Below are 27,611 nucleotides of genomic sequence, written 5' to 3' on the forward strand. Positions count from 1 at the left end.
TACTCACACATTCACTCACTGACCTATACATGCTCACACACACACACACACACACACACTCACACACCAATGAGTTTCTTGGCTGGGCACGTCAATGTGCTTTTAATTACAGGAACAATTCAAACCCCAAGGTATAGTATAGTCTTAGAGGACTGAATTTCGGTCCAACTCCTGAGACTGCACTGAAAATCCTTCACAAACTCTACTGCAGACCTTTTGTTTCCACATTTATTTTTTTATTTTTGTATTCAGCTGCAACATATAAAAAGCCGGCCAACTATATACACAGTGCCCTACCAAATGTAATTGGATAAACCTCCCTCTACTGACAATGGATTGACTACAGTGTTATGTGTGGGTTCATATTTGTGAACGGCACTGAGATGTTCATAATATGTTAGACAACCATGTTTTGCCAGCATTGGTAGCTGAGGTTTAGGTTCTCCTTATGTATGGTCTTCATAATGCTGGTGTCAATGACTGACACAGTGTGAACATTCATTTGTATAGTACTTTTAATTGAGTTTTTCAAGAAACTGGTAGTTTCAGTGGAGTGTGATGCAACAAAACATGAATTTGAGCATTTGCTCTGAAAAACGCATCTGTCACCTGACAACTTCATGTTGAGTAAAATTAGACACCTCCTCGGACTTAATAAGATCATGCTCCTGCACCACAAGCAGGGTTTTGAACCACCACAGTGCTCCAGACAGACTTTCAGGTCTGACAGTTTCAAGCAAAACTTTTAGTGGAGAACTGGACTGAGAGAATAAACAAAGGGGCTAGTTGATAGATGTACATCTATATTATGGAGTGGTTTAGGTAGTTTATAGATGTGTTTAAGTCTATGTTTACTGACTCCCTACAAAACAATGCCTCGTCAGAGAACACTAGTCTCCAACAAGACCAATCTTGGTTGACCAGGACACATCCTCTATTTCATCCTCCATGGGGAACATGCTCTTTCATTTCAGCAGGATCTGAGCGCAAGATGGCTGTTTGCACCGTAGTCTTCTGTGTCGCAATGTGGCCTGCTGCCCCAGCTTTATTCATCTCCCGGGAGAACAGAAGTAACAAGAGTTGTACATAAAAAAGGGTTTAATATGTTCCTCAATTGATCTGATCCAACTGTTCTTTCCACTTTAATCACGGCTTTGAAACTAGGGTCACTAAGTCTGTCTGATCCTAAGCTGTAGCATTCATAATGGCTTGCCAAGTCCAGGGGCAAGCTTCCAATTTGCATTTTTGTTCTTGAATTATTTTTAAAATGTCTCTAATTCTTGTTTATATTTATCCACCTCCTCCAGAACCACACAAAATTAACAGAAACATAACAGAAACATAATAAAGTCTGAATTATTAGTTGAGAGAGACAGTGTCTGAAAATCTGGTGCAGCTCATCCCAAACTAGGATACATTAAACATAATTTCACTGTATCTGCAGCTTTCAAGTTATACGTTACATCTGTCATTCATGTTGTTTGGGTTACCTTGACATTCACCAAACTATGTATCCCAGCAATAGTAGACACTGAAGAGCCACTGAAAGGTGGAAGTTACTGTAATTTCCGTCCAATGAGCAGTTTCAGGCAATAAGCTTTAAGAAATCTTTTCCACAAGCTGTCTTGGCTGAGGATGTTATTTAGCACAGTACATGTAGTCCCCAGCAACAAAACAATAAAAATAACTTTTTAGTTACATAAAAAACAGCTTGTAGTGTTACCTAAGGAGAACAAACAATGGCTTAAGTAATACTTCATAAGTTACCAAAAGCCATCTGGGTTTACTGGTCAGTGTATAAAAAACTTGCCTGAGGACAATACTTAACAGAGTTTCCTACAATGGTGGCTACACTTCTGAAGCTCTCCTGCTGGGATTTTCACTAATAAAGCTGTGAGCATTTGGTCAAAGAGTGAGGAGCACACCCTGGAACTAACTGCAGCTCCCCCGGGTGGCTCTCTGGTGCATTTCCCTCCATGTCCCTCCAAGCACTGACAGAGTGGAACACTTGCACATCTCAATGATTTGGATTGGGACCAGAAATTCATTAGGCATTTACAGTTGTCTTTCTGTATAGTTTCATGGTTGTTTTTCTTTTTCTTTTTTTTTTTTTTTGTTCTTTCTTATCCTAAATTATCTCATTTGCATTGGCACTCTAGCATGGCCGCGGTCTTCTGGGTACAGATGCGCACACAGCTGTCTTGAAAGGCAAGAAATATGCCAACCTGAAGTGCATGCTCCCAAAGTGTCTACTGAAACCATGAGGACGTTTAGGATTTCCAGGTGTCTGTCTCAAATCTTGACAATGCTTCGCCAAATGCTTGCAATTTAGTGTTTTGTTTCACAGTTTGAATATACAGAAGTGAAGTTATGATGTTCCAGCAAAGGCTCTGACAGAGTGAGTCCCTCAAAAACATTAGTTCAAACTTGCATTAAATGTTAAAAATTTAAACTACTTAAGACATTTCTCTATAAACACCACATGAGCCACAGAACATCCATCACAATGTTCACTAAATACAGTCAAATCCCAAATTGCTCACGTGAAAGACATACTCAGCTAACCTGTAGGATTATTATTATTTTTTTATTTTAAACTCACACAATCCCAATATTTGCCTAGTCTTCTGTCATTTTTGTTTGGTTGGTGTTTTTTAGGTTTTTGTTTTTGTTTTGATTTTTCTTTTTGGTGTCAAGTGTAACAGACGAAAAAGCTTATCCTTTAGCCTTCTGTGGCGTTCTTAATGCATTTTCCTTTGCTGCAGAATTGTGTTTCTGTTGAAATATTGAAGGGCTGTTCCCCAGTGCCACGTTGACAGAGTTCTTAATAGCTGACACATGTGTCCCAAGAACATAATCCAGCTTTAAAGAGAGCTGCCGCTGTACTCTAACCAAGCCTTCCTCTCAGATGGCTCTTTTCTTATTCCTGCATGAGCTGGGGCTTTAGAATTCCAAGCTAGGCATTTGTTTGTAAAGATTCATGAATCTTTCAGGTATATCATGCTCAGACATTCTTTGCAGATGGGAGACATAATGCATTTGATAGTGTGATAGACCTCTCCCCAAATCTACTGTAAATCTAAAGACACTGTCGAATCTGAAAGGATTTGTAGCATTTTTGAACACTTCTGGTCATGTAGAAGAGTTTCAGGGAATCAGGGTTATCCATAAGAGGTTTGTCAATTGTGTGTTGCATAGTTTGTTTCCATAGCTGGTCCCAGAGGTGTGATTGCCTTCTGTCCCTGGGCATATTGTATACTGCTGCAAACCTCCTTCTGGAGAAAATATCAATGATCTGCCAGCACACATGGACAGTTTGCAGATTAGCCAAATGTATTTTGCAGATTTTGTTATCCACAATTTATTCTTAGAGCATATCAAAAGGGGTTAAGGAAAGGATGTTCAGTCTGTGACATCACTGAGCCTCAATAAACTTGTGGGCATGTTTTTGAAGAACAAGTCTGGTCAGGTGTACGTGCTTGAATTAAAACATTCCAACTGTCATAAAACGTACGATTGCCAAGCAACTTCAATAAATGTTATTAAAGCCTTTAAATGTAACTCTGGGGAATGTTATGCCCATATCTCTGAAGCTCTGAAACTCATGTCTTAATCTCTGTTCTACAGAAAAAGTCCTATTTTCTGCCATAAAACAAGTAAGAATCCACCATTTGTCTTTGAGTCAAGTTGTTGGTAACAGTCATCACTGAGGATAAATACAAAATTATAACTGAGGATAACTGAAAAATGAATGTCATGACAATTTAAGCTTTTAGGACACAAATGTGGGCATTTTTAAAATGTATATTTAATCAGATAGACACAGACATAAATGAGGAATACATATTCTCCATGGACAGCCTGTATCTGTATAACATTCAATTTTAGGATTCATATGTCAATCCTAAACAATAACTTCAGCTTCTAATCTATTAGATCTGAAACCCACTGTTTCACTGCCATAAAAACAACATGCAACAATGTGCTTAAGCTTTCCAATCTGTTGCGTAGGCTGCAGTCTTAGTTGTGTCTCAGATTAATTGCCTTTCCTCCAGCTAGGCTTCAAACAGACAAATAAAGCAGCATCCTAAGTAATATCTCCAGAGAAACACTTAATGGTACAGATGAAGATTATAAATTGTGATAGGTCAGCTATTTAAAAAATGCAACATGATAAGCCCCCATATTAATGTTTTAACACTTGCAATTGGTATTGAAAATTGAAAAAATGCATTTAAGTGCTTTATCAGTAATTTCCCCCATGCTAATTTATATATGTAGCCTATGTACATAATATATTTGATTAGCTCAGTGAATTTGATATTAAAAATGTAGCAGATGAAGATTAAATTGCTGTTTCCCCCATACAATCGACGTTATATTAGCCCTGTTATATACCGTTTATCGCATGGAAAGTGAGACCACTAGCACTTCCCCCTCACCAATATGGCCGACACAAATTGTGGTTTCCTCTTCCGGTTCGGTTGCCAGGAAACGTCTATCAAGCGGTGGTTGCGCCTGCAAAACAGAAACAGACTGCCTTAAAAAACACCTTTAATAAATGCATCGTTAAACTATATAGCCACTCGTTATACCTTAACTAAAGCTGAGACTAAAACAATTGAATATACCAGGAGAAAAGAAACGATGACGTTGACCGCTATAAAGGATGGCGAATATACAGCCACGGTCTACAAAATGGTGAGTGTGTTACTAATATACACACTGCAACACCAAAAAGTGAATAGCTACCTAAAGTAGTTTCTAAATGGGGCAGTTTGTCATCTAGTTAAATTTGCACCCAGAACTTGTAAGAGCCGCATCTTCCCTGTGGTTTTTATTGCTTCTAAAATAAACCCCAGTCTGTTTAGATATGTTGCCCCTAAATGTACCAACCCAGTAAAAACACACTGTATTCTTACAGATAAAAGATGGGCGATATGGAGAAGCCATTCACATCCTCAGCAGTGAACTACAGAAACAGCTGAAAGTAAGATTTCGTTTTTGTCTGTACAGTTTGTGTATTTTAAGTTGTTATAATTGTGTTCTTATTTGTATTCCATAAATCAAGATTCTGACAAAAAATACAGCCATCATTACTATTATGATTCGTATAAACTATAACGTCAACGATCTTGAGATACTTTGGCTGTGACAGCATTTTGCCTCATATTTTATTAATGTTATCTATGGTAGTATGCAGATTAGTATTATAGCTAGTCTAGGTTAGTCTAAACTTAGTCGTTTTCACTTTGGGAGTAGTATGCATCAGGGATAGCATGTGTTAGTGTAGCAGCAGTCATTTCACTACAGATACATGGACGACCACATATTTTCCATAAAGAGTGAGTTGTCCATAAACTGACTGACCTCTCTGAAACCCAGGCCTGATAAATATGCAGTTCATGGTGGTAACCCACTACATTATAGTTGGAAAGTATATTTAGAGTGGGTTTTATTCTACCCACAGAGAGACAGTTTTTTTTAATGCTATTTTCCTCGATAATAAATAGTATCCTGGCCATGCTGGCATCTGTAACCCTCTCCTCTTGGATTTCATCCCAGGCAGACGTGCTTTAACTGATTGCCCTGCCACACTGCACAGCTAAAAATCCTACCGAGGGAGATAAGCTGAAATACATTAGAGCTAGGCACAAGATCCGTGGGCGATTGATTTACTTACATTGGAGCTGAGCATCAGACTTTAACATCTTCCCTTATCCTAGGTGCATATCATATTCAAAAATGTTGAGCTGATACAGTGTTTTTATTATTGATTGGTTGTTTTACGTGGGATTGAGTGACTGATTAAATTGGCCAACACCTGAATGGCAACTCTATTTTAAACACATTTACAGAGATTGAAGTAAGTGGCAGATTGGCAGTTATGGTAAAAGGAAATCTTTTCACAGCATAACAGTTACGATTATTATTCTTTTGGTATTATTGTTTTGATTAAAAATATTATTATTGCTGAGTAATCATGCTGCTGCTTTTTGTTTTTGCTTGCTTGTGATAGATTGTTGTTGTTTTTGCACTCTAACTTGCCTTCTGTCCTTAACATACATACTCTTGACATTAAGCCTGTCTTCAATGACAATCAAGGAAGGGATGTCAAGGGTTTCTACCTAGACGGGAGTTTGGAAACGGTAGGAGACACAAAGCATGGCATGCTGGGTAGTGGCTCGGACTGTCATACTGGCATTGTTTGCTTTACCATCTCCAGACGCTGTGCCATCAAATCACAATCCTACAGTCTGTGACAGCCGAGTTAATGTAATATTGCAATTGTATGCATTTCCAAGTAGGTCTATATTTTGACGTAGGTGTTGAACATTTTATATTTTAATTTTGGGATACCAGAAATAATGCTTTTTGTTGTGTTATTCTTACATTTGTAAATATTAGGTTTAAGGTTTAGAAAGATGTGGCTTTCATAGAAAAATGGACGTTGTGATACTTCAATTTAGATGTCATTCAATGTATAAAGAAGAAGCATGCTGTTTTTCGTACTCATTAACATTTATGGGACCTCATTGAAATGATCCTATCATTAGACATTGTACAGTCATCTAAGCACAGTTTAGAAGTGCTGCATTTTCTGGTGATGGCGTGCTAACATATGATTTCTAAAAAATATATATATTTACCATGTAGATTCCTGCATGAAATTTCAGGGCAGTCTAGAGAACTGAGGAAGCTCCATAAATAGATACATCAAATGCACACCTCTTTCCTGTAGAATATTTCAGTCTAAATCTGTAGACCTGAGTAACTGCTATAGGAGAGATACTTAAAAGAAAATGCAAATTAAGAATTGAAGCAGATCAAATAATGTTCTTGGGAAATTCACAGAATCTAGACTACATAAATTCCTGTCTGTAGGTGATTCTTTAAGAAGGTAAGCAGGTAAACCACTATGGACAAGTGTTATGAACTGAACTGAAAAGTAAGATTTTGCTCATAAAAATATGATTTTGAATACAATAATCCTACAACACATTTTCTTATGATTTTTCCTTTTATTCCCTGGCACACTGTTCCTGTGAAATGCTTGCTTTATGCTGAATATTACAAAAATATATATAGCCTATATTATGGATATATTTTGGCCATTTGTCTTAACAATTGCCTACATGATGCATTCAGTTAAGAATCCCTGTGTATTTCAGGATAAACTGGTCAAAAATGTTTTATTAAAACCATACATAAATGTCCCAGTCGTTGAAAGAGTAATATGAGGTTATGAAGTGTTTGCATTAGAAAACGAGAAACTCTTGCATTAAAGATTTACTTGTTTTCCTCAAGTGTCACAAACATGATCATTGAGTCTCTTGAGATCCAAAGCTTGAGATCGATCACTGATGGGTGCCCAGTCTCTCTTTATACAATGTGCTTTATACTGCACAAAAAAGGCTTTTTTTTCCCTCTTGGCTCACTGAGAGCTCTCCATCTTCAAAACTAGTACATTGGCCTTCAGAGTTGTTGTTGAGATGTGGTCTGCCTAATTTCCTGATTTTTACAAACTTGAAATTTTTAGCTGGCAATAATCTCCACTCTAACCAAGCTGTTACAACTGGAGCCAGTCTGACGTAATTACTAAAACTGGACATGTTTATCCAGCAACAGATTATACCTTACGAAGCTTAGACACTATATTTTCCTGGAGTAACTTCAGACTGAGGTCTTCGGGGGAATGTAATATCTGAATTTAGTTTGTAAAGTGCTGTCTTACTGTTAGCTTTAAAGAGAGAGAGAGACCAGGAGACCTCACATAGAGAATGTCTACATCCCAAGATCAAAATATTTGTCTTTGAGGTGAATGTGGAAAGGAATATTTAACAGGTTATTTGTTTTTAACCTCAGCAAGTATCTTCCAGTTGTATTCAAAGCTATTTTTAACAGACACAAACTGAGGGGGAAATGCATTCAGGGTTCTCCTCTCTCCCAAGGTAACACATTTCACAGCACTCTGCAAAACCTTTTGAGATTTAACAATATCAGACTGCCTTCAGTGGTCTTTGAAGGGTTTAAAGCACTTATCTTTTCATTCTGCTTGATGCCCAGCATTCTCCATTCCCTTTAGCGGCTCACATTGCCAAGAAAGCCCTCAGGATACAGAGCAGAAGTCCTTATTCTCGCCCCTCTCTCTCTCTGCAGTCTAGGGCCGCCCTCTCCCTCCTGGGTTATTGCTACTACCATATGCAAGACTTCACCAACGCTGCTGAATGCTACGAGCAGCTGACACAACTCCATCCCGAGGTGGAGGAGTACAAACTGTACTACGCCCAGTCTCTGTACAAGGCCTGTGCCTTCCCGGAGGCCATGAAAGCCACATTTCTGCTGGACAGCCCAGGCAATCAGACCAAGGTAAAAGACAAAACAATACTAGACCAAAGTGGTGAATATGTTGTGGGTTCTCCCAATCGTCTTAATTAATAACAAAGAAACAAAATTGAAGATAATTTTTGAAGTTAGCTCTAGAACCTGGTCAAACAGGGAATCGTTCATTTTTCTCCCTCGATTTTAAAACTACTAATGTGGGAATAGATGTGGCCCAATTGCTGGTCATTTGTATGACATCTTGTGGGTTGAGTGTGAATTACATGATTAGCACGAATCCCTCTAAAATTATAGACTTTTGCTCAATGTTTTCGGTATGGGGGCACAGAAGCTGTAGGATTCATCGTGGACTTTCAAAAATGTAAATAGATAAATGCTTTTTTTTTATTCCGTCTCCTACAGATGATAAAACTGCAAGCTGCCATCAAATATGGCGAGGAAGACTTAGCTGGAGCAAAGGTGAATGAAAACTTCTATGCACGTTCTTTTTTTGCACATTGCACATGTCTTTAAATGTGTTGGATCCAAATTTGCATAGTGTTGAGTTGTCTGTTCAGCTTGGGCCAAAACAAGTCTGTGCAGAGAAAAGGTACAATCAGCTTTTATACTCGCATTATATTGGCAGTTTCACGTTATCCCTTCACATGGCGCTTCGACCCGTGACATAATGTGTCCTTCCCTGAGATAGAAGCTCCACCCATCTATGTAGCCGCGCTATCTTTGTTTTGTTTTGTTGGTTTATATCTCCCCTCGTTCTGTTTGCAATAGCACACTGAATCACAGCATGGCGGTTTGTAATTCTCTTAGGGAAATGTTCTTGACTCTGGCTTGCTTGATCTTTCATTACTTGACTGAAAATCATTGGCTTGCAACCTCAGAGTCTGGTGGAGCAGCTGCCCCCGGAAGACGCAGACTATGAAATCAATCTCGGCTGCTTACTGTACAAGGAAGGCGAGTATGAAGAGGCCTGCAAGAAGTTCTTTGCCTCCATGCAGTTGATGGGCTATCAACCAGGTACCTCTGCCTTAAGTGTGCTTATATAACCCATCCTAATGTGGTGCTTTCAGAGCTCAAGAGCACATGGGTTGTGCATGCATGACTAAGATGGATGCAAACAGTTTCGGTGTTTTTTCCTATGAAAACCATACAATTTAAGCATGCCATTTAAAAAACAATCCTGTTGATCTTGCAAAACGCAGGGTAGCAATTGCACTGCTGAGGTTTGGATGGCGAGCAGAGACCTTTGGACCTTCAGTGCTGTGGTCCGTGGATGTCATCGGAAAAAGCACTGCATTCACACGGAGGCCGCCTTGTCCCAACTGCGTGTGTTTGTGTTTCAGATCTGTCGTACAACATCGCCCTGTGCTACTACAGTATGAAGCAGTATGCCCCGGCCTTGAAGTACATCGCAGACATCATAGAACGGGGCATAAGGGAACACCCGGGTACGTAACTGACACCTGGGGAACTGTCTGTGTTATATTGATCATGTTTTACACTTTGTTTCGAATTAACATTATGTGCAAGGGCTCCAACCCCTTGTAAGAGACCCCGTCGAACCCAGAAAAAACATACAATTAACATGCAGACAGGGGCTGAGTGCTGAGTTCGCCAAGAGCACACGGGTTACAATCCAGATAAATAATAACCAAGGTTTTTCGCCTCAAGTTTTCATTGGCATTATGCAGGGACAGAGGCAGTCGCTCGGTTTATTTGAAGACTGGATTTAATGAAATACCCGTCGTAAACCAGTTATATTAACAGTCATGGGGTGTAGCCATGGCATGCCAGCTCGTCTGATGAGTAACAGCTTGGTTTGACTTCACACTGTGCAACAAAAAAAAAAAATAGGCCTCCGTCCAGTGTGGAGACTTGAAAAAGAAAAACATAATTTACAAGACGTCCTGTTTCAGTCGCTTTTAGCAGCAGAACATTTCAAATTCAGCAGCATTCATATCGGCCACCAAATAAATAAGTTCAATTACATCATTTGTCCCATTAAAATATACAGACCCAGAACTGGTGATAGCGTCAAGAGAGGGCAATCTGAACTCCAGCGGCCGACACTGAAACACAGCCGGCACTGTAATCCCATCCAGACAAAGGCTTCCGTTTATTACAATTAATCTGTTCTCACTGCAGTGATATCAGGGGTTCAAACGGCCGTGGGAGTGACTTGCACGCGGTTGTTATTTTGGTTATTAGAGCTTGACTCTTAAGACTGAAAGTAATCCGAGGAAGGTTAAGGAATATAGCGATTTCCTCCTGGCCTAAGAATTTCAGTCGTGCAACCTGGCTCCCTCTATGAGATGCATTTTAAATATAAATGAATCTGTAATCCATATATATAGGTATCACAGACTGAAATATATCCCATATATTTAAAATAATTGGTCTATGAGAGGACACTTTTCTACCATATTGTGAAAGTATGTTTGTTCCACATGGGTCTTGATATCCATGTATTTATTTCTGCAGAAAGCGAGGCATCGCACCCGTTATTTATGCATGTTTTTCAGAACTGAGCGTTGGCATGACAACCGAAGGCATCGATGTGAGGAGTGTCGGCAACACGCTTGTTCTGCACGAAACCGCATTGATCGAGGCCTTTAATCTCAAGGCTGCCATTGAATACCAGCTAAAGAACTGTGAGTACGGCAGCAAACCCTCAAGGACTTATTTCACCTGAGACAGCAGAGCAAACAGAAAAGCCTGCTAATGCCAAGGCTCTCTCACCGCCGGGTGAAATAAATACGGGGAGCAGAGGTGCTCAGCCTTCCCCTTGTGGCTGTGTCAGATGTCTGATATACATTCTGACATTCACATATTCGAATTGATATAATGGCTCAGTGTTCGCTCATATTTCCGCACGAGGCAGCCTTTAAACCCAGGCCTTCATAATCATTATTACAGAAGACGTTGATCTTGGGTTTTGGTTGTCAGTAGTCCCTGAACTGTCCTAAGTCAGAACACTGGCTTGATTAATTACTGTCAGGACAAGCGACTGTTTTATTTCACCTTCCCGATGCTGGTTTCTGTTACTTAGTTCATCAATATTGTGGTTAAATCTTAGAGCGTATTCAATTAGTCGGTCTGTGCTCTGCCACTACCATGCACAGATCTGTGTTTGTGTGTGTGTGTTTTCCCTCTAACTATTTTGCTAATTATTAACTTAACCGTTGTAAAGTTGTAAACTAACAAAACGGCAAAAGCTCCAGAGGTTGTCAGAGTGGTCGGATTAAACATTGAAGTTCCGTAGTTCCCAGCAATTTCTTTTCTGCCCTTTATTTATTTCCACAGGGATGGCACAGGAATTGAAAATTCTTTGTCTTCCTCAGATCGCTTGTCTCGGCTTGAGAGAACGAGATGACCTAAGATAGATCGGGGCCTTGGAGACATGCTATAAAATTCAGAAAAGCAGCTATTGTCCTATTGATTCAAACGTTTCATTTATTTTGCATGCGGATTGCCTTGAACTGCATGAGCCAAATTGGATTTAATGGCACTGGAGACACTAATCCAATATGAAGTATATGTGCCTGCTAATTTTTCTTACTTTGCCTCCCTCATTCATAAATTCTCATTAACTTTAATAGCAGAAAAAGCCACGTTGATGGCATGTGGAATGAATCGGCTGCGTTTTCCATCATATCAGCGTCCCTTTGTCTATTCAGCAGGATGCAGAAGTTATGAGTAACTCTCAGCAGTTCTGATAGCAAGAGTCTCGGAGGTGCCGACAGTAAACAGATCCATTATAATCACCTTTGATGGCTGAACTGTCCAACGTCTGGACTGAAATATCTTTAGGGTGATCTTATGGACCCGTTAAGCCTTTTGTTTTTATTTGTTTTTGAGTAACAGGCGTGCACTCCTCTAGAACATAATTTAAATTTGCAGCTGGATATTAACATTTTCCTTTCCAATTTTTGAATGGTTTCAGATGATGCAGCCCAGGAAGCCTTGACTGACATGCCCCCTCGTTCAGAGGAGGTAGGAACAACAACTATACACTGAATTCTCCTTTAATTAGTGCTTATTATTAAAGGAAGTAGAATTGGTCAATGTATTGTTTTGTAAATTGATTAAATCCTCGGCTATGTTAATCTAAATGGCATCGGCATAGGATTGTTGGTAATACACGTATACTTCAAAAGGGTTTATAACAAAATCAGCAGAAATGTGGTATTGCTATTTAATAATGCTCCATTGACTCCAGTTAGATTTTTACTTGATATGAAAAAAATAGTTCTATATTTTCAGGTATTAAAGGAAAAAGAAAAAAGAAACATCTGCTCATGAAGCATTTTGGGGTTTGTCCCACCCACTGGCATGATGGTACTTCATTTCATCTCTGCGTAATTTGCACCTGCACAGTCATGCCAATCCCTGTCTTTATGTTCAGACAGGCGGTACACAGCTCTTATCTGTGTCATCTTCATATTAGTGCAATATTGTCATCCCTGGCCTGTGTTTTCCATGACAAGCAAGAAATTAAACTGACACCATCAGACTCTTTACTACTGTATCACATTTTTACTGAAATATTTTGTTAAATTATATATATTTTTTAAATTACCCATAGAATTACTCCAAGGAGTTATTTAAGTCTTTGAAACTAAGTGATCTGAGGAAAGTAAGTTTGCTTGTTAGATTGTCCTTCAAAATTGCAATGCATCTGGAGACTATAAAACTCCCATCAACGCATTTCTGAAATAATGAGCCATTTCTTTCCCAGCATCCAGTCTGGCTCGTGTGTAGTTAGTGAGGCACGGCACACCTGCTCTGAAGAAGAGGAATGATACAGGGCTGTAGGAACATGCCTTTATGTAATCATCCGGCACCTAGAAAAGACACATTACTCCTCAGCAGACTTTGCCTCTTATGTAACTCACTTAATTGGACACTAAGTTCGTAGTTCTCAGGCAAGGGACTGCAACAGCTGGGATGCAGACTGTCACTTTTACCTGGTGAACTGCATATGAAAAACACACTCAATCTGCAGTCCCCTATGTGGTTTTATAGATCAGGAATTTCCACTCCTAGTGGAAAAGAGGAAGAGGAAAAGGGATCTAAGGGATCATGCCCATTTGCTTCTATGCAAAAAACAGTAGGCAGAAGGCATTTTCAGCTCATCAAATATAAATAATGTAATAATTCTTATTTGAACAGCCGCCCAGCACAGTACACTTTTTTCTTTTAAGGAAACAGGTTGCATCTTGACAATTGTTGTATAATACCTTCTCTGGGACCGTTTCTCAGTATCCCAGTTGGTCGGTTTACCTTATCCCACTCATTTGAAAGTGGAGCACTTGCATGTTGGAAAAGCTCTATTAATGTGCTGTCATTCAATTGTCTTAAAATAAATTGCCTTCCATTCCCTAGCTGCAGTCGATTACAGATATTATAGCAGACCCTCGTTTTTCGGGGAGCTGAAGCCTTTTGGAATAAGTCAGTGGGGCTAGCGCTCGAAGTTAGCTACTGCCCTCTTGTGGGCAATGATTGTCTGTTTACTCTGAAATCTAAATATTTATTAAAGGAATGTAAAGGTGTGCATAAAACATAAAATTCTTTATTAGTCGTGTAATTAAAAACCTAGAAATTTGATAGCATGAGCAAGCAGGGGTGGTGATGAGTATCTGTTCATCAAAAAAAAAAGACAGATATACATTTATTTTTTTACTTATCTCCAACCCCACTACATTTTGATAGATATATATTCCTTGCCTTTGATATTGCATGGTGGGTTTTCATTTTATTTTAACAGGACCTGAAATGCTATCACATTTGTGTGTGAGACTCAGAGTCTGTGCTTGTTGGTAATTATAGGAGCTGGACCCAGTGTCTCTGCATAATCAAGCCCTGATGAACATGGACTCCAGACCCACCGAGGGCTTTGAGAAGCTGGCCTTCCTGCTGCAGCAGAACCCCTTCCCCCCAGTGACGTTCGGGAACCTGCTTCTTCTCTACTGCAAATACGAGGTGCGTTTTCAGCCGTCATCTCCAAACGCGAGCGCTTCTTGCTGATTCTGAAGAATATGCCCCTGGAGATGTTTAAGATTATCAAGCCCGAATGAAGGAAAACCTTTATTTTCTTTTATGTCCTAGCAGATTCAGCCATGCAATGCAGACATTTGATTTTCCTACACATCAGTCAGAGAGCTCTTGTAATATTCCAGGATTGCAGGTGGTGATTTAATTATCCCAGTTACTCTGAGAATTTGGGAACTAGAGGTTTGTAGTGTTGGCTCGCGCTTTGATTTCCCCAGGATATTTTTAGCAGGTAGATAATATTAACACATCTTCAAAGACACTGTCCTGCTGTGTACTCTTTAATCCTGGTTGAATCATACCCTACCAATTTCCCCTTGTTTGGAAGTAGTTCAATATAACGCAATCACGTTTTGCAGAGAATGGTGACTGGAAGCAATGCACTTCATGTTTTGTTGTCCTACTTTCTAGTACTTCGACCTGGCTGCAGATGTCTTAGCTGAAAATGCACACCTGACATACAAGTTCCTGTCTCCGGTAAGGGGCTTCTGTTTTCCCCATGTATCTTTTTTTATTGTAATATGGGAGTCTAATGGTATACATTGATGTCTGGAATTTTGGGCTCCGCACAAGTGTGTCAGTCTGTGTAATTAAAGAATAAATCTGAGAAGCCTTCTGCATTCAAGAACAAGGGTCCTTTTGTTTAGTCTTAATATGCGCTGCATTAAAATGCCTTCTTAAACTGTAATCCTTGTAAAACTTATAATGATAAGTATGCGATTTATTTACAGTTTTTGGGGTGAGATATCCTTCATTTCTTTGTTCGCTTTCCCAGATCTGTGACAGTCTTGCTTGTTCTCTCGTTCCGAAAATGGAGCTTCAGAAACTAGATTGGTTTTGCTGTGGGCTAGATTGTGAATTAGTCGTGACAGAAACCGTAACGGAGAGGAGCAAGAAGTGGAGCGCTCTCTGTGTAGTGTTGGTTACAAAATTCAGCCTGAGCCCATGAAAAATATGACCCATCCTATTTGAGAGAAAGGAGGTGAAAGTTGAAAACTGGAGTCTGAGCAAGAATCTGTAACTTAATAATTAACACTATAAAAAGGCAGTTTATATGATAGCAGGAATTTCACTGCTTAGTCCCAAAGAATTGCATTAGACGATAAATCTCTCTCTTCCTATTTATTATCGTCTGCCCAAAAATCTGTCTTATTTTATGTTGACAAGCCTCGTAATGAATGTTAGCCAAAACTGGTAGTTCTTTGTTTTATTTTTGTTTTTTTGGTTGTTGTTTTTTTGTCCTGTACTCCCATTGATATCGATCTCTCGTCTGTCTCGGCGCTACAGCTGCAGAATTCACAATAAACCTTCAGGCACTCAGGCTATAATGTACTTCGTTTGGTGGTTATAGGCTTTCTGTAAAGTAGGCAACCGCTGTAATGGAAATCAATGCGACAGTGCAGAAAACAGAAGGCAATTTTTGACAGTTGTAGTCGTTTTTAAAACATAAAATAATAAATTAAAATCTCTCCTTTGACTGCATTCAACATCCTTCTTGTATGTCTAATATCCATCCTTTATGTATTGTCTGATTATCTATAATACCTACTGTGCTGGACCCTACCTTGTGAGGAGCCAAAAGTTTTTCTGTCATTTGAATCTTAATATTGCCCTCCTTTGCAGCCATTTGTTAGAACTACAGAAAGAGACAGGCATTCTTTAAAAGCATCATCCTCCCTGAAGAAGACACGTCTGTTTAGAATTATCTGTTATTGTAGGTAAAGAAACCCATTAGGGAAGAAAAATTGCTTTTAGTGTAGAGACCTGATGGAATATAAGCGCGGGGTATTTCAGATTGAAAGCATGCTGCCCTTTCTCCCCGTCCTAAGTTTGGCATTTCAAGAGGTTCTTGAAATGACTCAAGACAAGACATATAAACACATTTCCCTCTGCTCAATGGAAGGATTCTTCAGCAAATATCATGTAATAGTTTTTCTTAACATACTCATTCCTATAAAAAATGAAAACATATTTTTTTTCTTTACTTTGTTGCTGTAGTACCTGTATGAGTTTCTCGATGCCATGATAACGTGTCAGACTGCACCAGAAGAGGTACGAATTCCTGTTTCTTCTTATTCTTCTTAATTTTCATCATCTTCTGGATGTTACATTTTTCAATTCAATCCAGTGTCTTGTTATTGATGTACAAAATAAACCACCGAAATGTGAACTCTTTCCTTGGCCGCTTCCAGGCATTCAGAAAGTTTGATGAGGGGGCCGGTAAACTGACAGAGCAGCTACGCAAGCTGACAAAACAGGTAATGCATTTTACCTCATCCCTTTCAACATATGGCAGTGCGCTGTAACAGACCATCAATGAAGGCATCCACAAGACTTGAAATGTAACACGGTATGGTGAATCTTCTGAATTGTTAAATTCTTGTTGTCTGGTGCCTATTTTTCCCTTCATGAAAGGCACCTATCCATCTTTGTCTCCATGTAAAGTCTGAAGGATTTAGTTTCGTCACCATTTTTCTTCCCCCTTGGTTTCATATTGATAGGTGAAGGACAGATGTATTGTTTCTGTTTTTTCTTTATTGTTGTGAGGAACAGTATATCATGACCTGTGCTCTATAGTTCATGCATTGTATTGAAAAGGATCTGTAGGTGACCTGGTGTTTGAAAAGTAAATCCTAGATTGACCTTGCTTAGGCACTGCTGTTATTCAGTCACCGTTGCAAACCTGGCTTTTGCAGTGTAATAATTCGGTAATGTCTTTGGTGTCAGCTGGTGTTCTATACACTGTGAGTGATTTCAAAATTGTGTTTTTGATGATTAATTCAGGTTCAAGAGGCACGGCATAATCGGGACGATGAGGCAGTGAAGAAGGCAGTCAACGAATATGACCAAGCTCTTGAGAAGTGAGTAATCTTATATTTTCAGGCCGCATAGTTGTGATGAATCCCGTTCAGGTGTGCTTGCTGACACTGAACTGCTGGGTTCTGTGCTTCTCGTCCAGGTATATCCCAGTGCTGATGGCCCAGGCCAAGATCTACTGGAACCTGGAGAACTACCACATGGTGGAGAAGATCTTCCGCAAGTCGGTGGAGTTTTGCAACGAGCACGACGTGTGGAAGCTGAATGTGGCTCACGTCCTGTTCATGCAGGAGAACAAGTACAAGGAGGCGATCGGCTTCTACGAGCCCATCGTGAAAAAGCACTACGACAATGTGAGTGTGAGGGAAACCAAAACCCTGTGTTCTCACCAGCATTTGAATTGACTGTAGTCCCCGTGTTGCTGTGCAATAATTTCACTGGCAAATTATTTTGTTCTACATTAGTTTAAAAAAGTGGATGATTTGCTAAATTGAATTATGAAAAAAACAGCAAGGTAGAATATTGACATAATTTCTCACATTTTGCAAGCTGGAGGGGGTGCATTAGCATCCTTTCAGGAAATTATAATTCCTGCATTCCACAAATGCTGACTAAAATGCATTCACATGTCTGTCAAAATTGACTAGTTGCAGCGTCTATTTAATCCTCGTCTTGCTGTGAGGCCCCTGCATTGTTCTTGGAGTCACATTCGTTTAGACGCCTGTGATTACAAACACTCTGCTGAGTTGTCATTGTTAGAAGGCGACAGAATGCGCTCTCTGCTTACACTCTGGTCTGAGACGTATAACCCTGCTTCCAACTGTGTTGTGCTCTTCCGTTTGCCTCAGCTGGAGCAGTGTAACATTCAGGAATGTCCCTGCAAGAGGAAGACATCGGTAATGCGCAGCAGTGAAGTGGGGTGTTTGATTTGCTTCCGTTTTTCGATCTCAACATGGCCTGAGCGTGCTTCCCATGCATGGATTGTGTTGTGCTGCCACATTGGATCTTTGAACCAGTCTTATCTGTTCCTAATTTTGTATCATTATGAATATATATTCGAAACTAAAAATCAGTTTTCCATCTTCTCTGTAGATCCTCAATGTGAGTGCGATTGTGCTGGCTAATCTCTGCGTCTCCTATATCATGACGAGTCAGAATGAGGAGGTAAGCTTCGGCATGCCAGTGTTTTATAATGCTCTTCAACAACTGTTTAATTCCCCTCTGCCTCAGAGGCCATCCAAGCTCAAATGAGTTTAATAGTGTTGGATGAAAAATACCTGCAGGACACTTTAACCTTGCCTCATGCAGTTATGAAATTTTAATCTCATCTGGGATATTAGATCAAATAAGCCTGGAGGAATTCCATCAATGATTCATTAACTGTCAAAGATTATTTTTTTAAGAGTAATACTTTAAAATAAATAAATAAAGGAGAACTAATTGAAGCACTACTGATTTACCAGCAAAAATGACCACAGATAAAAAGACACGCAACTTGACTTCACTATTGGCTCTTTCAGTCCGAGCATTGAAGAGTGAGTTACTTGGTTTTGTTTATTAACAAAAAAAGAGACGTCTCTGTGGCGAACTAATGAGACGCAAAATTGCTTCCTCCTTAGGCCGAGGAGCTGATGAGAAAAATTGAGAAAGAAGAAGAACAGATCTCCTATGATGATCCTGATAAGAAAGTGTATCATCTGTGCATTGTGAACCTCGTGATTGGGTGAGCTCTTTTTACATACCTGTGTTACCAGTCGATTGCTGTCACCTGTCACCTGTCACCTCAGGCTCTTGTAGCCTAAACTATAAATCGAATAGAGGAAAAGAAGAAGAATAATTCCAAAGCAAACCAAAAACTCGCTGTGTACGTGTAAGAGTTTGCCAGTCGTATCAGCAGGTTATTCTTCAACAACAAATCTTTTCAAAGCAATTAAACTAAACGCAGACTGGTTCTGTTTTCAATTAACTGTACGGTTGACACAGTATTGTCGTATTTCATGTACCGTGCTTTAGAGTTGAATTGGGATCCGATGCATGGACACCATTTTAATTTTCTCAATTCCTGCTCCCACAGAACCTTGTACTGTGCAAAAGGTAATTACGACTTTGGGATTTCCCGTGTGATCAAGAGCTTGGAGCCTTACAATAAAAAGGTATGAAATATCCTTTCCCTCCTCATTAGTCACATCTGTGTCTTCGTTGTGCTCAGAAATACTCAGAAGCCGCTTTGAAATAATGCCTCTTGAATTTGGTTGACTAGACTGGTTTCTGACTCTCAGTGAAAACTGTCAGGGAGCCTCCAAAACACAACTGTCCCTTACTGACCTCAAATCTGTACTCATGGATCACACAGAGTTCAGAGAGAGATTTGGTGTCATACAGCTGGTGTGTTTATCCTCTTATATACCATATGTTTTTCAAGTACTCACTTTTGATTCCAGTTATGATTGAATCTCTTTTCATGTAAAACATTAATCGGTCACATTTAAATTTTCCACGGCTCACAGTTTAACCTTGTCCAAATACGACCCCGCTAGCAGTGCACCGGGACAGTATTAAATGTAACTCTGTTAGCTCTTATTCAAATGCATCTTACCTAGCATGCAAAATCAGCAGTGACAACAAAGGGAAAAGGTGTCCCCTCATTTCTGCACAATCAATCGAACAAACAGCATAATTTAGCTTCTGACAGAGCAATTTGTTTCTGCTCGTATCTTCCTCTGTGTTGGCTGTGTGGGGTGTGGAAACGTCAGTGCCAGCAAAAGGAAACAAGGATGATTGCAGCCGCGGTAATAATCTGTCTCGTCTTCACTGCGAGGCGTCCGTTGAACTTGACCAATCTCAGCGGCAGCCAAAAACCTTATTTCAGAATATGGCCGATTGCCCCAGTTGTCATTTTCACCTCTAAACAAGAAGTAGGTTAAAGAGGAAAGGAAAAGACACCAGGATAATAACATGCAGAGATCAACCACAACTTTTTGCATAGTGTTACTAAGCCATTCCACTGGCTTTATCAACAAATCTCTTAGCAGAGAAATGTTTTCTCCATCTTATTAGCTGCATTGTGTATTTTACTCTCACCCAGACGTGTTTTCCCTCTGATTGCAAAATAACAGGTTCAGGTTTCCTATTGGGATGCACCGTCAGCCAGTTGGAACGTCATTCCAGCTCACTATCAATTAAAGAGGTTTCGTCTTTGTTTTCAGGTTGTGGCATCTCCTGAGAGCCGCCGTGACAATCTATTTGTCAGTCATTTAAAGGCATCGACAGGGGATCACAGGTCTTGTAGTCAAGAGTGAGGGGAGAGAAGAAGCATGTCAATAATGAACTTGCTTGTTAGACTGGTATAACTATATCTTAAGAAAACGATAACAAAAAAAGTAGAGAACCTTAGTAGGATTTTAGCACGTGGCAGTGTTCCTTGATGGGGCAGTGTGCCGCTGATCCAAATGTTTTCATTTCAACCTGCAGCTGGGGACAGACACTTGGTACTACGCTAAGAGGTGCTTCCTCTCGCTGCTGGAGAACATGTCAAAGCACATGATCATGCTGCGGGACAGCGTGGTACAAGAGTGTGTCCAATTCCTGGAGCACTGCGAGAGTAAGTTCCTTCTCCAACTAATTACAGGCGTGTTGTGGTTCCGTGGAGATCTGTGGATTCCCTGTTGAAAAAGGGCGCAATACTATAAATAAAACGTAGGCTGGAGCGCCATGGCATTGCAAGACTGGCTAATTAAGTCCTGTTGTTGTTGTTTTGCATTACAACGCTTCAACGGAATTAAGTTGGACTGCATTACTGATAGATTTGAGATTTGCTGTCACCCGAGGTGTGAATTATAATGTTTTGCTCGTTTTAAATGAAATGTTGAGGTTCCTCTGAAGTTATAAGTGAAGGCAGCAAATAGATATAATACATAAGCAACTAAACGTTTTAGACTTATTCTTGTTGCCGTACTTGTCACGGCAGGGCCCTCGAGAGTACGGCGATGCGCTCTATTCGGAACAGTGGAGATCAGCTGCCGAACGCTAATGAGCCTCTAGATCCCTTGCACACAAAGGGAGTAATTGTTTTCTTTCCCTCCTTTTCAAGTTTATGGAAAGAACGTGCCAGCCCTCATCGAGCAGCCCCTGGAGGAGGACCGCATGCACATCGGGAAGAACACGGTCACGTACGAGGCGCGGCTCCTCAAGGCGCTCATCTATGAGATCATTGGGTGGAATCAGTAGGCCCTGTAAAACTTATCTCCTATGCCTTCTCATTTCTCCCTCTGAGACGAGCAATGGGAAGCATAACCGATATCCATCAAAGCATAGAAAATACACTCAGGGGGACGGGTAAGAAAATTACATTTTCATTTACAGCAGGTGCCCTTTCCTGACATCTAAAATAAAAAAAAGTGAAAAACCTGAATGTTGGATGAAGTCCAGTTTTATGAGGGAGTGCAATGCAGAGCTGTTATTTTATTAGTGAAGAGTTCAGGCCTGTTTCGCATTGTGATACTCTGCGTGGTTGAATTAAAATATTTATTATAAAAATAAATCTAATATGGCATGTTTAAACGGGTACACCTGTGTTTTCTAAGCCAGCATTTCCGAATTAGGGTTTTGCAATGCTGCTGTGTGTCTTGATTTTGCATGCCATGTCGATTTGAGTGTATGTACAACTTTAAAGTCACTTCCTTCAGATTTTTATTTTCATAACAATAAAATAATTAAAAAATTCCAACTCCCGGATACGTTTAATTACACGCAGTAATACATTTCTACATGTTGTCATGTGCACTCAGACTGAAACTGCTACAGTAGCTGGTGCTGATAATGGACAAAAGAGTTGCATTTCAAATGTTCTTTAGCTATTGGAAATTCATGAACGCGTGTCAGACGTCCTGGTGAGCAGCAGCAGGTGGGACTCAATCTCCGTGTCCATTTCTGATCTAATGAGGAAAAAAAATAAATCAATCCAAAACATTCAGAGAACACGGCTGACGCAGTTCATTTGTGAAAAGAACAAATCTGAGAGTTTGGCTGCGTTCAGAACGTCAGTGGTCTCTTTGTGATGTCCTGTTCCGTCAAGTAGTAGTTCAGGTATCCACCCAGCGCGCTCACGGCGACTCCGGTCATGTGACTCGAACACCCATCTGTGAAAGGACACATCGTTTAAGCGGGATTGTAGTCAAATAGGCAACCCTGGATGAAAAGCGATTCTAGGAAAGTTCAGTAATACTTTGCAAACATGATAAAGAGAACTTGCTGAATAGTGTGTACCTTTCAGGGTTTTTTCTCTCCTCTTCACTCGTTTGTGAAGCTGTAGTGCTTCCAGAACACCTCTGTCCTGCGCTTGTGTGTGGTCCTCCTCTGTAAAACACCACACCACACCACATACATTTTATACCGTGTGACAGGAACAAATGAGTTTACTCTAAAGGAAGGTTAACACCCGTGTTCATAGCAAGGCATACACAGATGAACAGTTTGGATCGAATGCTGCCTGCATGTAACTCTTGCATCATTTAGACCTAGTGTTACTAATGTAATGAAGTGTAAATTCCCTATAGGAGAGACAGAGACCAAATCTAAAACAACAAAGTAGGCCTTGATCCTGGCATCACGTGTAGTATATCTTGTCTGTTGTCTTTGGACGTGGGCTTACCGTCTTTGCCAAAACATCCCTCGTCTGGGTCTTGCCAAATCAGGATGTTCCTCAGCCAACTAGATTTGTAGAAATCCGCAAAGCCAGCCATGCCACACAGCATTACTGCAAGACAAGGACAGAAACCCCCAGAAAACAGCTTGGTGCTTTTTCATTTTAATTCTTAACCACAGGCCATACCTACGTTTGGAAGAAAAACATGTTTGTGACAGATTTGGATGGAAACTTGGGAACGAAGGTCATGGGGGGGCTCTCGTCAACCATGTGATTTTCTCAGCCAGGGTCTCAGCGCCTCCGTACCATGGCCTTGTCAGAAAGAGGACTGGATTAAGAGAGCACTCACTGTTCTCTATGAAGATATCCCTGGTCTGCACCGGGTAGCCGTCCTTCTCGAACTCCACATTGCTCTTCATCATGTTGGAGCAGAAGATCTTCTCGTAGTCACGGGCGGTCAGGTTCGCACGCGCCTCCCTGCGCTCCCCTTGCAGGAGGTTGGAGCATCCTTTCTGAAAGCCCAAAAGGAAGCAAAGGGAGCTCACAGCGATGTGGAACGACCGGATCGGACACACATTCATCTAACATGGAAGATAAGACTGCGCTGGACATTTGCTATAGAGTCGGGATCCTTCACGATCCACCCACCACAAGATGCAGTTTTATTATATTACAGAAAGGCATAAACAAGTGTATTTCTTGTCCATTTCAAACCTAAACGCTTCCTTTAACTACAGCCCCAAACAACACAGACCTTTCCCGTGTTGCAGGGTGTTACCCAGTAGCTTGTTCTCTCTGAGTGCCTCTGACGATCTTACCATTCTCCCCACCATGAAGTACAGCAGCTGGTGAGAGAGGGAGTAATTGGGACATCCAAACCTCGTCATCATATCCCTGCACGACTTTGTCACTATGCAAGGAGTGCCGTTGTCTTTCCTTTAGAAAAATGCATGAAAGGTATACGTCATACAACCTGCCAACGCATCATGCATTGCTTGTCACGGAGTAGTAATGCAACGGGACTCTGAGCACTGCTGTAACTGTAAAAGGGCCATACCATGTTCCCAGTAAGAGGGTCATACACTTGTCACTGAGCTGCTCATCATAGCACTCCATGGCTCTGAAGGTGGAATAGGCCAGAGCTGGGTCTGTGTTGTTCCACACATGGGGCACGGTCCAAAAGTTGGACTCCAGCAAAGGCTCAAACTCTGGACAGAAAAAAAAAAAAAATGGAGCATCATCATTTCCAGAAGTTATTTTCTTTTAAGATCTGTAGAAAATCGGCAGTGACACAAATTGGCATAGACTCTTTAATGCGGAAAAGCATTTGTTAGATTTTCTGTCTAAAATAATAAATAATAAAGCTGGATCTTAACACGGACGCAGCTCCAATGGTGGTTTTTGGGGTGGAGGAAGGAAAACAAAGTTTCCTCTCCCTCCTAATCTCTCATTAATAACCCAGAGAAATGTGCTTGCATTGTACAGGTGACACAAAAGATATAGGGTGGTGGTGTGGTAGAGTAATGCGTTTTACCTCTGTAGTATTTCGGATCGCTGTTCTGGAGTGCGTTGATTGACTGCGTGATGATGTAATCCAATCTCCTGGCCAGGCTCAGTGCTCTGGAGACCTGGATTGCGCTTCCTGGGTCTGTGCTGGGCCATCGGCTCAGAGTCTCCTTCAGCTCAGCTGTACACGCAGGAGAAGCAATGTGTAGTTAGGGCAAAAAGGGATTATATCTGTCCATACATACATACATACATACATAAAGACGGGTGACAAATTAAAGGAAAAACCTGATTAAATGAGTGGAGGAACATAACGAATGCAGATGCCTCCAAAGAGGTGTACTGCATGATACAATTAAGCAATTAACATCCTATCATTCTCTGTGGCATGTATAAAAATGTTGAGCAGGCCCAGTTGACCTTGATTTTGGATCAAGATGCCAAGAGGAAATGATCTAAGTGACTTTGAAAGAGGGGTCATTATTGGGGCACGAATGACAGGAGCTTCAGTCACAAAGGGTGTTTCAATAGGAACAGTGACTACAGTTACATCTGCATTTAGATCTATGGGAAAGACATCAGTAAATAGGGTTGGAAATTGTGGTAGAAAGCACACATACGATGATGCTCATGCATTACTGCGATATGTAAGGAAAAACAGAAGAGGGACTCTTTTCCAGGTGCCTGAGAATGTCAATGCAGGATGTGATCAGACTGTGTCAGCAAGACCAGTCCATCGAGAACCATATTAGGATCACAGTGCATAAACCCCTCATTACAAAGACAAAAGCACATATGAGAGCTCAGTGGTGCACAAACCATAGGCACTGGTCTACAGAGATGTGGAAAAAAGTGATATGGTCAGTATAATCATCCTTCACCATATTCTCAACAAGTGGGTGAGTTCGTGTGTGGTGACACCAAGAGAACAGTACAGGCCAGACTGCTGGACCCCTACAGTGAGGGGGTCCGGAGGCTCTGTAATGCTGTGGGGGGCATTTTCCTGGCATGGTTTGGGTCCACTTGTCCCCTTAGAGGGAATTGTCACTGAAAATCATTACAAAGTTATTCTGAGTGATCACCTTTATCCTATGGTGACACATTTCTATCCTGATGGGAGTGGTCTCTTCCAGGATGACAATGCCCCCATCCACAGGACACGAGGGTCACTGAATGGTTTGAGGTGTATGCAAATGATGTGAATCATATGCTATGGCCTCCGCAGTCACCAGATCTCAACCCAATTGAAAACCTATGGGAGATTTTGGACCGACGTGTTAGACTGGTGTTCATCCCTCAACTAGAGTCCAGAAACTTGTCGTATCAACAGCCATGTCAGTATTTCATATCACTGTAATGTAAAGATGCAATAAGCCTTTTTTTTTTTTTCCAAGGGTGGAACAGGATAATAGGACAACCTAGCCCAGCAGGCATTTATTTCAGAAAATATTTCAGTCAATGTAAATATGAATCAATTGCAATCAAATTGATTATGATACACTACATATCACATCAATTGTGGAGGTGTTTAATAACTTGCTCTGATTAACTGACTACCATGAGTGAGAGAGAGAGAGAGAGAGAGAGAGAGAGAGAGAGAGAGAGAGAGAGAGAGAGAGAGGGAGGATACATACCATGCTACACAGAATAATATAGTGCCCTGTTACGGGGGGGATGCACATATCCATTCCGCAGATTTCTAGAGAACTGGCTGAAAGGATAAATGATTTTCTATGATTTATAACACCCGCACTGTAACAGATTGAGGCAGCAGCTTTGATACAACAAATGGAATTACTTTTAGGATTTAAACCTCATTAATGGTAAATCTGACCATGCGAGGATACATCAAATTATTGACAGTGCTCTGGCGCCACTTGTCTAGCGCATCCTCACTGGAGCCGCTCTGGTTTCACTCCCATGTATTACATTATTGCTGAGAGCATACGATATAAACTATGTACATATTTAATGTACATATTCAAAACAAAATGACCCTGATTTTTGAAAACAGACATGCTTTGATATTTTATGAAACATAAAAGCTTTGTTGCATAATTGAATCCTCAAATACCCTGCTGTATTTTTTTTCTTCACTAATTATAAGTCAAAATCAATATTCAGCAAAAACATTACCAATGGGTGTAATTAAAGCTATTGAATTACCAACCCAAATCGTACTTTTATTTGTGTTGTACCAATGAATTACTTGCAAAAGAAAGAAAGCTGCCCATCCCTTAGTTTGTATCTCCAGCATATTCACACTGAAACAGTTGCAAACTTTCTTTCTTACAAAACATGAACGCACATTAATATAACAATATCAGACCTGAACATTTGATTTGATTTTACAGCTTTGATTCATTGCACATCAGGTTTTAAGGATTGCATCTTTAGCAGGTGACTTACCATTGAGAATGCGGTATCCAACCACTCCATCCAAGTTGATGTTCTTGACCTGGGTCTCAAAGAACAGTGTCGCCCTGCCCAGACTGCTGAGGACATCCTCGATCACCTCTTGGTGGGACGCAAGGATGGTGGCAGAGAGGACAGCCGTGAGGGCAGCCAGCTGAAGGCTCTTCATTATAGATGGCTTGCACGCCTATGTTAATGCCTTAATCTGTGGGACTCGGCTACCTTCTAGTGTGCGATCCTGGCGCCCAGCTTATGTTGTAGCTCATCATACAGATCAATAATGCAACAGGCAGCTCCTCCGCACAGGGCTGGTCACATGTCTCCGCGGAGCTGCGTTACACACTTAACTGTGTCAAGCTCCGTGTGATCTCCGGTGCACTGTGGAAGTCACAGCACTCGTCGGTTGCTTCGTGTAAATGATCTAGTCAGTGTTTGAAAGAGCCACTTAGCCGAGGAGCCGGGAGGCAGTGCGTTGAAATGACTGTCTATTTTCTGAGTCAATTACCGGTGAACACTTCAGCAGCCCCAGCGTGCAGCCCCAGCCAATTAGAGATGCCCCCTGCCCACACGTCCAACAAGAGACCTGTAATTATAATGGTGATGATGATGATGATAATAATAGTAGTAATAGTTGTAGTAGTGGTAACTAGTACTTGTATTATGAAGCATAGAAAAACGTAAAACCTTTGAAGGAACATTTAAACCATTTCAGTTTACATATATTTCTCTGATGCAATCTGTCTACTACACCTTCCCCCCCTTCCCAAGTGAATTTTCTTTAAATGATGCTTCATGGATATTCTGATTGCAATGCACGGCACAATAAGGCGCACTGTCT

At 40.7% G+C, this 27,611-nt stretch overlaps 2 protein-coding genes across 3 annotated transcripts; one reads left to right on the forward strand and one right to left on the reverse strand.

Moving 5' to 3' along the window:
• The first annotated feature begins 4,492 nt into the window (after positions 1-4,492).
• ift70 (intraflagellar transport 70) lies at positions 4,493-21,934 on the forward strand. 2 transcript variants are annotated; one of them, XM_066690248.1, is made up of 20 exons: positions 4,493-4,701; positions 4,925-4,990; positions 6,084-6,149; positions 8,161-8,370; positions 8,746-8,802; positions 9,222-9,357; positions 9,684-9,788; positions 10,863-10,991; positions 12,284-12,333; positions 14,170-14,322; positions 14,803-14,868; positions 16,390-16,443; positions 16,584-16,649; positions 17,176-17,252; positions 17,351-17,561; positions 18,301-18,372; positions 18,828-18,931; positions 19,283-19,361; positions 20,680-20,809; positions 21,299-21,934. In XM_066690248.1, the coding sequence occupies exons 1-20, from the start codon at positions 4,648-4,650 to the stop codon at positions 21,433-21,435; spliced, it is 2,022 nt and encodes a 673-aa protein (XP_066546345.1). In that variant the 5' UTR covers positions 4,493-4,647; the 3' UTR covers positions 21,436-21,934. The 2 variants fall into 2 exon arrangements, with proteins under 2 accessions (XP_066546345.1, XP_066546346.1); XM_066690249.1 differs by lacking the exon at positions 6,084-6,149.
• On the reverse strand, positions 21,928-27,574 carry c17h16orf89 (chromosome 17 C16orf89 homolog). The gene is made up of 8 exons (XM_066690255.1): positions 26,768-27,574; positions 24,387-24,539; positions 23,910-24,060; positions 23,671-23,788; positions 23,202-23,364; positions 22,859-22,963; positions 22,474-22,563; positions 21,928-22,346 (listed from the first exon to the last, which is right to left on the reverse strand). Exons 1-8 carry the CDS (start codon positions 26,940-26,942, stop codon positions 22,240-22,242), a joined length of 1,062 nt encoding a protein of 353 aa, XP_066546352.1. The 5' UTR covers positions 26,943-27,574; the 3' UTR covers positions 21,928-22,239.
• Positions 27,575-27,611: the final 37 nt, after the last annotated feature.

Source organism: Amia ocellicauda, chromosome 17, assembly GCF_036373705.1.
Source record: "Amia ocellicauda isolate fAmiCal2 chromosome 17, fAmiCal2.hap1, whole genome shotgun sequence".
NCBI lineage: Eukaryota > Metazoa > Chordata > Actinopteri > Amiiformes > Amiidae > Amia > Amia ocellicauda.

Coding starts and splice junctions, on each gene's coding strand:
- ift70 (XM_066690248.1), top strand. CDS start 4,648: ATGACGTTGACCGCTATAAAGGATGGCGAATATACAGCCACGGTCTAC. Junction 9,358..9,683: donor GTTGATGGGCTATCAACCAG/GTACCTCTGCCT, acceptor TTTGTGTTTCAG/ATCTGTCGTACAACATCGCC. Junction 17,253..17,350: donor TATGACCAAGCTCTTGAGAA/GTGAGTAATCTT, acceptor CTTCTCGTCCAG/GTATATCCCAGTGCTGATGG.
- c17h16orf89 (XM_066690255.1), bottom strand. CDS start 26,942: ATGAAGAGCCTTCAGCTGGCTGCCCTCACGGCTGTCCTCTCTGCCACC. Junction 24,540..26,767: donor TGGATACCGCATTCTCAATG/GTAAGTCACCTG, acceptor CTGCGTGTACAG/CTGAGCTGAAGGAGACTCTG. Junction 22,964..23,201: donor GGATATCTTCATAGAGAACA/GTGAGTGCTCTC, acceptor CTTGTCTTGCAG/TAATGCTGTGTGGCATGGCT.